The sequence below is a fragment of the Aythya fuligula genome, chromosome 13, assembly GCF_009819795.1.
Source record: "Aythya fuligula isolate bAytFul2 chromosome 13, bAytFul2.pri, whole genome shotgun sequence".
Taxonomy (NCBI): domain Eukaryota; kingdom Metazoa; phylum Chordata; class Aves; order Anseriformes; family Anatidae; genus Aythya; species Aythya fuligula.
The window spans coordinates 8,874,281-8,885,998 of record NC_045571.1 but is presented as its reverse complement, the minus strand read 5'-3'; the positions used below and the strand labels follow the sequence as shown (position 1 = coordinate 8,885,998).

Sequence of the window (11,718 nt, the reverse complement as noted above, 5' to 3'; positions counted from 1 at the left end):
GCAGCGCCTCCTCCGGTGCTGGTGCCCCCCGGCGATTCCCTGGCGGGGGGCCGATTTTACCGGCGATCCCACGGGCGCCTCTTTCCCATTTTCCCCTCTTTCCCCCCATCCCACCCGTGCCACTCGGGGCTTAGGGCGATGCGCGAAGCCTCCTTTCTCCCTTTCCATCCCACCCTCTTTCCCTCCAAACTTCCCCGGGGCATCCCCGGGCGGGGAGGGGAGGGGAGGGGATGGGAGGGGGGGCTCCGCCGGATCCCGGCGGTGCTGGCGCGGCGGCTCCATGCCGCGGCTTCGGGGCCGCCCCGGCTCCTCCTCCTCCTCCCCTGGCGGTGTGCGAGAGAGTGCGAGCGGGTGTGTGTGTGTGTGCGGTGTGTGTGTGTGTGCGTGTGCGCCGGGGCCGCCGCCGCCGCCGTGCCTGCCCCTCGCAGCCCGGCAGCCCGGCCCCGGAGCGGGCGGCGGCGGCGGCGCTCCCCGAGCCCCGGGCGGCTCCGAGCGGCCCCGCGGCGGCGGCCGCCGCTGCCCGATGCCGGCCGGGCAGCCCTGAGCGTGCCGCCTCGCCGAGGCAGGGGGCACCACTTCTCTGAGTCGCCCCCCGCCACATCGTTATGGACCTATTCGACTTTTTCAGGGACTGGGACTTAGAGCAGCAGTGGTAGGTTTTTTTTTTTTTCTTTTCTTTTCTTTTTTTTTTTTTTTTTTGGGTGTCGCTTTTTAATTTTTCGGGGGTTGCTTTATTCCCCCCCTTTCCCCTCTCCCTCCCCTCCACCCCTCTTCCCCCGACCAGCTGCCTCCTTTCCTCTCCTCCCCGCTCTCTCCGCCGGTGCCTGGGAGCCTTTGTTGCGGGGCGAAGCGCCCGGTGCCCGCCGCCGAGCGGCTCCGCGCTGCGCCCGCCGGCTCCGGCAGCCCCGCTGCGGCTGGCGGGGAGCCCCCGCACCGCACCGGGGGGGGGAGCAACTTACCGGGGGAGCCGGGGGGAGCCGGGATGCGCCGGGCTGCCGGCGGGGAGAGAGGCGGCAGCGGCGCCCCCCCGGCCGCCGAGGGCAGCGGCGTGGGGAGGCGATGTTTTCCCCGGGCTCGCCGCTTCGCTCCCGGTGTATTTACGGCTGTCAGCGGCCGCGGTCCCTCGGCGGGGGGAAGGCGGCCCCGAGTTTTGCCGTGTGGCACACTTCGGCTGCAGCCCTGCTCGCCCCGGAGGGGTGGGGGGGGCTCTCGCTGGTTTTGCGGGCTTCCCGTTCGGGAGAAAGCGTTATTGAAGTTAGTTTGGGAAGTGGGAAGCTCGGTCCCCGTGATATTATAACAGGTCCCTTCCTTTCTCTGCCTCTTTCTTCTTTACCTTTTCCCATCCTTTTTCTTCCTTCCGTCTTCCCTTCCTTACTTTCTTTTTTCCTTTTTTTAAATTTTATTTGAGTGGGGGCTTTAGGCTTACGTTGCTCTGCAACTAAGCGCACACCTTGGAAGGGCCGGTGCATCTGTTTGAGTATATTGTAAACTTGTTACCGAAGTCACTGCTGAGGAATCTCGATGGGTGACAAGTAGCTGGGAAAGTTGGTGCTGGGGTAGGTATTCAGGCACTTTCCCGGCTGGTTAATGAGATTATGGTTATTCTTTACGACTGTTTTTATTGGTTATTTTCAATTTAGGAAAAGCAGTTACAATTTTGCAACTGTGCATGGTTATATTCAGAGGTTGGTTACTGCTTTGTTAAATGGTTTTGGGCTGGAGCACAGTTTGCCAAGAAAGAAAGTAAAATGCTGCTTTGTGATCCTAATCACTAAATGTCACACGGATTTTGCGTGTGTGTGCATGTGCATTTGGACCTCATGTTTTGCAGAGCCTTTACTTTACTTTGTTGGTAATATAAAGGTATGTCTAGGAAAAAGATCATATATTTAGTTAATAACTATCATTTTGCCAACCACTGTGTAGCAGCTATGGTTGCAAATCCAAGATAATCAGAACCAAATACCTGTCACGTCCTATTTTACAGCAGTTCGGAGTAAATCCTTGGAACCATAAATTACACTGTATCAATATTAATCTGGAAGCAGGCGTTTTGGATCCTGCGCGTGTTTTATCAGCTCTCCGTGTACCATCATATTACCTCTTTTAATAACCGGGCTGTTGTTATTTAAAAGTAATAATCACAATAAAATTAGTGCTCAATTAAATATTACGCCTCTACCACCCTATCTTGACTCTGCTACACTAATTTATTTTGCACACAACTGATAACCACCATATAACTACTCAAATAATATTTGCATACAATTTGCCTAATTTATAGTGTGGGTAACATCATTAATTTAATAGAAGCTGTTACAACCCAATATGTGGGTGTAGTTCAAATACTAAGCACATTATAGGTATTGAGTTTTAGTGTTTGCTTAATAACTTGCTTTCATTTGACTATGGTTTTATGTGGATTTAGAGATGTGCATCAGAAAGAAGGGAACTCTTGTGCCTCTGTTTTTGCATAAAATATTAATGTATTGCCACTCATTCCATAATTTCCATTCACTTCATTTCTCACAGTTATTTTTTTTTTGGGGGGGGGGGGGGGGGTTGTTTGTGTGTGTGTGTGTTTTTGGGGTTTGTGAGGCAAGAACATGTTTTACTTCATGGCTGTTTCAAAGTGTTTTGATATCCACATAAACTCTCCCTGTGACACAGTTGGATTACTGTTGCAGAGATCAAGTTGGATTTAGCCTTTAATAATCCAATTAGTATATGCATGTGCACATGTATATAATATAGGGGTACGTAATCTACATGTATATGCAAGCATTACATGTATTTTATTGTACATATAAAGATTTATGTATCTCAGGCAAGTAATTACATTGCTTAAGGAAAGATGAATTTAGCTCATCTATCCATAAATGTGTGTAAATAAACGTGACGTATGTGTACATGCATCATCTCTGCACACCCAGAAATATGCATGCTTACCCATCAAAATGTATTTATTTTTGTCTGTGTATCCAGCGTGGTGTGGTTACTCCATGATATTTACAAATAACTATAGTTAGCATGATGTGTGGATTTGTGCCTCATATTTTGCAACTGTCCTCGGCGCTTCTGTCTGTGAGCTGGCCTCTGTAAAACGTGTCTTGTGAGCAGTTATAAGGCAGTGAGAGACCCTCTTCTGTGTCGCTTGCAAACGCAAAACTTCTGCTAATCTGTGCTGCAATCGCAAAGAAGGCAAGCTCAGGCCTACAGCGTGTGTGGGTGTTTGTATGTATCATCTGTATACAAGTGCAGCAGAAACATAGTTAGCCTGAGAAATAGATATATATAAATGTATAGCTGAGTGGAGGTTTTTTATCCAATGTAAAGGTTTAAAGGTAACGCTTTCTGTGCATATCAGGAAGTGATTCCCCACACATCTTAGGGTGATGGGAAAAACCCCACCACGTTTTCCTTCCGTCCACCAGAGGTACCTCTCTGCATCACTTCTCGAGATGTGTTTTGGCCAGGACTGCCAAAGTAGCAGCGCGCTGCCACAGCGTGTCTTCTGGAGTTGTCACCAGGCACTCAGGATGCTTAGGGGGAGCTTTGTCCTGGTGGAGGCTGCAGAATCAGCCCTTTGGTTTCCCATGTTAGGAGGGATCACAACAATACAAGAACAAGGTGTTTCAGTGACCCTTCATCAAGAATGTTGTTGAGAAGGTAGCTGAGAGTATGTGTGTTTTTTTCTTAATTTTTACAGAGAAGCAATTGGACAGAATGTGCAAAACTAAGTATCCCAGTGGATGTTTTGCCATACTCAAAAACCTGTATAAACAAAACAATTTAAATGAATCTAAGGTCTTGTCTAGGTGAAAGGGCCAAAGCTGAAGTCTTCTGAGATTCCTGGGTGAATAAGAAACGTTCACCTGGGCTTGCATTTAATACGAGCCATTCTATGAGGGAGAAAGGAAGGGAGATGGATATAATGAAAAGCTTGAATGCCTGTGTGCACCAAGGGGACCACTTGCTGTTAAAAATCAAATTTCATCTTTTAAATCACTTTCCACGCTTGTCTGTGGTAACCAAGTAAATGAAATCTTGACGCGTCCTGGGACCATGTGGCTAGATTTGAACCTGCTTACGGAGTAAGGTGGTGCCATTAATCAGCAGCTAGGAAACAGCAAACCCCAACAAAAACCCAACCAACCCAGAATATATGGCTCTTCGGTAACACAAACAGAGGCGGGGAGATTCATGGTTTATGTTTTATTTATTGGCGTTGGTACTATTATTTTCTAAGTCCTCCAATCTTTGAAAAAGTGGAAGCTGAGAAAATACTTAGCAGCAAAATGCACGTTGAGGTATGGAAAATAAAACGTGGCAGAGGGCAACGCAATCGGCAGGTAACACCATCACTGTAGCTGTGCAGTTGGGATAGCGAAGAGTTCACACTGCAAAGAAACAAGCCTCTTGTCTTCTCTTTTTTATATTATGTATCACAAGTAGCCTAATTAGAGCAAAACCAGCAAACTGCCAGTTATACAGGAAGAGGCTTAAACTCACCAAACTGTTATATAAATAGAAAGTTCAAAGGTCTGTTTGTGGTTGACAAAGCTGAGAACAGGCCATCTGTGGGCCAGGTTCCCCTCCTGTATGAATGCAAAACCGTACTGTATGCCCCAGCAGCACACTTCCAGCATGGACCTCAGGCTGGAGGGGGGATCCTGCTCTCCAGACAAAGGTGAACTGTTCGAGCTCCAGCCTTGGGTATTCCGCCCCTCGGCCACCTTCCCTCCTTGCCTTGTGCCTCTGCAGAAGACCTCAGTCACTGCTCTGTCACCAGGGTCTGTAATAGCTTGCTAAATGAGAAGTCTTCTGAACGTGGAAACAGTGTTGTGCTTCTGATGGGGATGTGTGAAACAAAGTAGATAGGCTCTTTGGGACTTAGATTAAGGTTTTTTTCTCCTTTTTTTTTTTTTTTTTTTTTTTTCTTTTCCCTTTTTGGGGGTGGTGGTGAGAGCGTTAGTACAGGAGGAAGTTGCATTTTGAATGGATTTCTGTAAGGGTTTTTTTTCCCCCTCCCTTTCTTCTCCTTAAGAAATATTACAGTTGAATTGGCGTTACTTTTTAGATTTGTATTACAGACATCCCCGAGTAATTATTTGAAAACGTTTCATTTTCAATTTGCTTTGAAAGTGTAAATGGATGGATTGTGTGGCTGCTGGTGGGTGGGTGAGGGGGATTAGATGCTGTCAAAACAAGCAGCTGAGAAAGACCAAAAATATTCTTGGGCCAAAACCTGTACTTTAAGTACATCCTGATTTAGTAATTCTTCCCTGGCTGATATTGAACTCCATGGAGTGTAAATCTTAAAAGAATTTGGCCGTTTGCAAACATTAAGCTCACATCTATCCTATGAGGCAAAATTACAATCAGTTTAACAGCATTTGAATTGTTTTTCTAATGATTCATTCAAGAATTTAATGACTTCTGAAATATACAAATTGGGATGGAGAGCAGATACTTCAGATACTGTTCAGCTATTCCAAAGCCAGGCAGGACTTCAGAGCGTTCAAGCACTTTGTACATGAATGCCAATTATATTGTTTGGGATTTTGTTTCTGAGTAAAGATAATGTTATGGTGCAGGTCCTTCAGCCAAGCAGAATTATTCCTTTTGTGCATCTGAGAAGCCTGTACTGCAACCTGAAATTTAACTAAATATTTAAAGGGGAAATGTGACGTTCTGTAATGTGTTAAGTCAAATTAATATACTAAATGATCTCTGAAAAAAATATAATTGGTGGATGCCACTGGTCTTTTTGTACTTCTGAAGTCTGGGACAGTATGCTCCAGCTTCTTGGAAGGAGTGTTCTCATGCTGTCTCTGTTATGAGGCCCAAATTCTCTTTTTATCCAAGTAAAGAACAAAATTCCCATTGTGTGAGATGAGACAAAACTGGATCTAAGACTGAGTGTTAATGTAGCAGGGTCCATATGCAGGTATGCAGTTTTAAGCACACAAGCAACGCTATTGAAGCAATGCTGATTTCAAGATAAGTTTTACTGAACTGAGATCTCGACTGTTCCCGAAATGCTCAGTTTCACTAACGATTGAACCCTAGTTCTCCCTGTACTTGGTGATGGAAACTGCTGTTACTTGTGACTGTATAGTGTGCATCCATTTGCCTGAGCTCTATCAGCGGTTTTATGTGATTGTACAATTGACTGAACAGCCAAAAAGAATACAAATATTAAAGCACTCTCTCTATCAGAGCTGTAGAAAGTAACTTATACACTGAGCCCTGGAAGAAAGTGGAATAAGCATCTAAACAGACAGACCCCGCCCTGTATTTCCCTGGTGCCTTTAGGTTGGATGTAAAATGGAATTTCTTTATTTGGAGGACTTGAAGGAGTGGGCTCCTGGATGCTCATTAAATGTATATGATCAATATATACCATAAAGTACCTACCTGCTCCTCCAGCTTGGGTTTGAGCCAGTACCAGGGCAGTCAGTGGAGGTGCTCCCAACTGATTTCAGCAGGTGCTGGACTTGACCCTGTTATGGCCAAAAGGCAGACTTCCAGAAATGTGCTGCAGGTCTCGAATGACCAGGATCAGCAGGCACTTTGCACACACCTAATACCGTGCATGTGAACAACTCTGCAGAGTCCAATTCTGAACCATTCTAATTCAAATTTACTACCTTTCTTTTGAAAAGAAAGAAAAGAAAAATGGAGGAAAAAAAGCCCAAACTTCTCTCTTGGTTGCAGTTAACAAAATAGATTTTATAAAACCATCAAACATCTATTAACACTGAGAAGTGAAACTGTGCCCCAACTCTGGGTTTTGCAGTGTTACAAATTCTTCCTTAAGAATTGAAAAAGAAGACAGTAAATCCAGTAATATGTCAAGTTAGTGTAACCTACCAGACCACTCATAAAATAATCGTCAGGACTGTGACTCAGGAAGACAGGTGTTTCACCCTGTTGTTGTTACTGAATGTTTTGTATTGATGCTTTGTAATCAAAATATTCAAATTGTTCTAATAGTTTTGATCACAGATGTTGGGAGGTATGTTATTCCTGACTAATGGACATCTGTAGAGATTAAAAAAATAAATAAATAAAGGCGGGGAGAAAAGGAGAAGAAGGATGGCAATGTACACACCAGTAGGGTTTTAAGCTCCATTTTGATTACCTTCTAATGATACAGTTATTTGGCAAAGAGCATGTGATGTTCAGCCTGCATTTGCGAGGGAAGGTTTTGGGAAATGAACGTGGGATGTTTGTTTTCACAAACTCTGTACTGGAGCCTGGCCTTGCAAAAACTTGGAAACAATTGCAAATTGCTCGTTGGTTTCAGCAAAACTGCCCTTAAATGCAGTCGGTACAGTGGGTTGGTGAGGTCGTGCTTGTAGTACTGAAAAAATAACATGGCACTAGAGAGCTGAGGTAAAGGAATAAACCCAAACCTCCTGCCGTTAACTTCCCAGCTATTACAAGCTCTTTTATCATGAAGAGGCTGTTTTTCAACTCTTACATAGCAGATCCACACCATAAATTATTACGAGTGTTAAACAAAGGTCTAGTCAGTAGTCTCTTCTGTAAAACTTTACATCATGTTTTAATGACGTTTTATGTATGTGTTCAAATCAAGCCACCAACTTGATAGATTTTTTATTTTAATTTTTAGGATTGAATACTTCTTGAATTTCTTTTCTGTATGTGACCTCAGCAGTTATCTGTGTCTATTTACTGGAGATTATCAGTGAGTCCTTGTTCCAGGTGATCCAAGGTGGTGAAGTTTAAGGAGAGTTGGAGATGGTGCCAGAACTGGAAGCTGATTTTCATTGTGGGTGACATGGAGAATGGGAGAATGCCATTTACTATGTGCAGTGTGTAAGTCTTGTTTAGCGAGGAGCTGTAGTCAGCAATTCAGATGGATTCCTGACTCAGATGCTGCATGGTGCTACCAGTTATAGTAAGATGTGAATAGCCCACTCATAATTATATGTTTTGATGGGGTGGGGTATGAACAACCAGAGAAGAAAACGAGATGGAGCACCAAGTTAAAAATCACTCAGTTGTTCCTTTGACAAGTATTATAATCGCTATTTTTGTACTGCTGTGGGTGTACATGGTGTTGTGAAATAAGTAAATTCCATAGCTCTACATTGCTTTCAGTGCCTGGGGCTCAAACCTGCAGACATCTTACTACTGAGACTAGTGCTTTTTCCTTATAGCACTTTGCATGGACTATGGTCAGGATTTGGCTGGAGTGTAAAAGTTTTCATTCTGGTCACTCAAATGTAAGCTCTCCTGATAGGTGATGGTATCAGCATCTGCCAGAATGATAGATACCTAGAGGTAAGATCAGGTAAAAGCAGTACTTCTGTGACTTGTGATCTGTGCTAAGATGGCTTCAAAATGAGATGTTTTTCATTTAAAATGTTATTAGGTCTGAGGGTAACAGCCCACCATGTAGGTCTAGTTATTCTTTTTCACCTCTTTCCATATCATTGGTTTAGGTCAAGATTTCACTTGTGAGGAAAAGAAAAAACACACCTCTATCTGTTTGAGAAAGCACATGCAAAGCTTTGCAAGCTTTAAATATAAAATCAGGAAACACAGAATGTTATTAAGGTTGCCAGTTCCCATTTATTTTAATCTCATGTCACGAGGGAAACTGAGATCCTGCAGGAATACGGTGTTTAGGTGAGTCTTTCTGTGCTGCTGTCAGCAGCCACACTTATGTTTGAGAACGTAGTATCCAAGATTTGGAAAAATACATGCAGATTGTGGGTGTCTTTGGTTAAAGGCCATTGTGAGAGATGTTTTCAAGGGGCTTAATTTCAGCTGCCTGCATGCTTTTTAGGTCCCTGTCGTGAATTCTCACCTGAGGCACCCATCACTTGGGTAGCCAGTTTCTATCTGAAAACGTTGGGCTGCTCTTTCGAATGTGGGGGTGATTTTTCTTCCAGTTTCTTTCCCGTAGAACAATAGAATGACATTCTTCCTGGTGTTTCCTATGAAGAATAATGATGAGGAATTATCTTCTCTGTCTACAAGTGTTTAAAAACTCATTAGTTAGGGTCCCTGAAAGAATTCCAATACAAGTCAGTGGGTGTGGTGGAGCTGATTGTAATGGGAAGCGGACTGGGCCCTGGGGCTGGTGGTCAGCAGGGAGGCAGAGCTGTAAAGAATACTGTGCATATGCTATAGTAAGCATTTTCATAGATCTCCTCTGTGGGAAAGGACAATGGCTTTGGAGCTCATATTTACTCAAAAAGCAGCCCTTTGATTTTCATGGCTTTCTGCTTCGCTGCACGCTGGAAGGCCCATTTGTCTTCCCCAAGCCTTTGAAGAGCGATAGGTGGATGGAGGCGGTGACCAGTGGCTGAGGGTGGCGGTTGCTTGGAGCAGGAGATAAGTTGCGTTGTGTTTTTTTGGTAACACTTGGCAGAGTTATTGTCATTCTTTTTAAGTTTGCTTAATTGAGGTGAATATACACTTCGGAGTAGAACATGGAGCCTCTTACCAGCCCTGCCACTGCCTTCGGAAAGTTGCAGTGCTTGTCAAAACAGGTTAATGATATTTGGTAAATCGTGGGGTTTTTTTTGCTGCTGTTGTTCAAGTGGAAAGCAAGAGGACAAGTGCAATTACCTTTCACTAGTGTTTCTGTTCATTTTTTCATCTTCATGGGGATCAGCTGGGAACTTTTTGGCAACTTCCTCTACTCTGAACTTCACTGTAGCATACGTAGTCCATCATAAGCTTGTTTGCACTACATTACCTATGAGCAGAGCAAACGATGTTGATGCAGATTGTCTATGGCATAGCTTATGCATTGCAATCCTGTTCTGGATATAACTTCTGTGCTGATGGTATCAGACATGCATAGAAAAATAGGGTGAGATTTCTTTCCATGGACTTTTCATGAAACCTTGATTTATGTCTGTCTATATACTTTGTCCTTTTGTAAGGAGAAAAGAGCATCTCAGAATTTTACTGGTAGACTGAGGCATTTCACAGAGAAGTCAGTGTCATTACACTCCCCCCCCCCCCCCCCCCCCCCCCCCCCCCCCCCCCCCCCCCCCTTTTTTTTATGCATGGGGAAATGGGGCTGGGAGGAGAGAAGTGCCTTGCTGAAGGACTCTGCATTGGTCAGGATGCTGTCAGCTGGGTTCCAGTTCACTGCCTGCCCACTCCGATGGGTATATTTTCCTATTCCGCAGGGGTGTGATGAGGTTAAGTCCCTTAATGTTTATGAATGTTTATGATGATAGAGCAAGACAGGAACCTAGGCAGATATATTAGTAGGGGAAAGGCAAGCCCATAAAGAGAGACAGGAGGATTTGGGCAGAGTATATCTTCAAGAAGAGGAAATCAAAGCAGAGAAACTATTCTGAAGAGCAAAGAATGTGCCATATATTTACAGTGTGCATATTTGATATAATTTACCCTGCTCTGAGTTGGACAGTGAGGGCCACGGACCTCTTGGAGACAGAAGAGTCTTGTTAGTCGTTATCGTTTCCTGGGTCTTATAGCAAAGCTTTGTATATGCAGCTGTAGCTTAAGTAAACGTCAAGTCTTGGATGCTCTACCGAATAGGACATCCACACTTTTTCAGCAGCATTGTTGCTCTTTGAGCCAGCTGCCTTTGTTTCTAGCAGACCACTGCTTTGTTGGTTAACCCTGGGCATGAGTTTTCTTCTCATATGTTATTAGACTGAACATATTTTCTATTTATACCACTTGGGGATACAAATTACTGCATTGTTTTTAGCAAGCACTAGGAAGAGTACATCTTTGTGATGTTTAAACAAAAATACAGAGGAAAGATTTTTTTCCCTGTAGGTTGTTCAAACGCCCTTTCTTCCAATGCTTAAAGGAAAATAGACAACAAAAACAATTGGTGGTCTTTATTTTTATGTCCCAGACAAGCAGGAGGTATTTGCACATGTGTATTTTACTAGACTAAAGGAAGAAGTTGGTTCTGAGTGATGGACTTCTCAAGAATGTTGATGAAATTGTGCATATACTTTTAAGGAAGTTTAGGGAGACTAATAGTAGCGTACATACATGGAATTATTGCCCTCATGGCTTTGATAATTGCCTGTGGGCCAGCAAAGTTGCATTAGAGGGCTGAGCTGAAGGCCACTGCTCCTAGTTGAAGTTTTTCATTTATTTACTAAACTCTAAAACATACTTGACCAGAGCTTCCTTTGCTTTCTCACTCCATTTCTGGAGAAGATGAGAAGATGACCTTTACCTACTCTCTGGTAGAGCTCCAGAAGCATTATGCAATCGCTGGCAATGTTACTGCTACTCCGCGGTCTTTCCTTCTTTCTTCAAAGAGCCCTTGCCTGAACTGACTGTTCTTTAATGTGCACATGAAGGGGTCAGAGATAAGGGAGCAAAATCATCATAGAGGTTTTCGGTATTTGTGTAAGAAAACACCTGTTTGCGTCTTCAGAATCATCCAGTCCTGTCTGCAGGACATTGAACACGTTTGGATCGTAGACCATGGCTAGGTGTTATCCCTGTCAGGATAATAAATAATACGCTTTTCTGCCACTTCATTCTGCCTGGTTCTTTCCCCATTACCCAAGACAAGCTGTTGTGTGAGGATTTTGCCTGGTTGTAGACTGCTCATGAATCTTGCAGTACATGACAAGCAGACATCTAACAAACATGACTAGAAACTATATAAAACACATAGGCGTGACACAAGTTGTATGTTTGAAAACACATTAGAGCTCCACAAAT

At 44.0% G+C, this 11,718-nt stretch overlaps 1 protein-coding gene across 3 annotated transcripts in view; it reads left to right on the top strand.

Annotated features, from left to right (window-relative positions):
• The first annotated feature begins 561 nt into the window (after positions 1-561).
• Positions 562-11,718, top strand: part of AFF2 (AF4/FMR2 family member 2) — a 334,331-nt gene continuing 323,174 nt past the window's right edge. For all 3 annotated transcript variants that reach the window (XM_032196112.1, XM_032196111.1, XM_032196109.1), the window contains exon 1: positions 562-652. In XM_032196112.1, the coding sequence (XP_032052003.1) occupies positions 606-652 (47 nt within the window). In that variant the 5' untranslated portion in view covers positions 562-605. The remainder of the gene's footprint in view (positions 653-11,718) is intronic.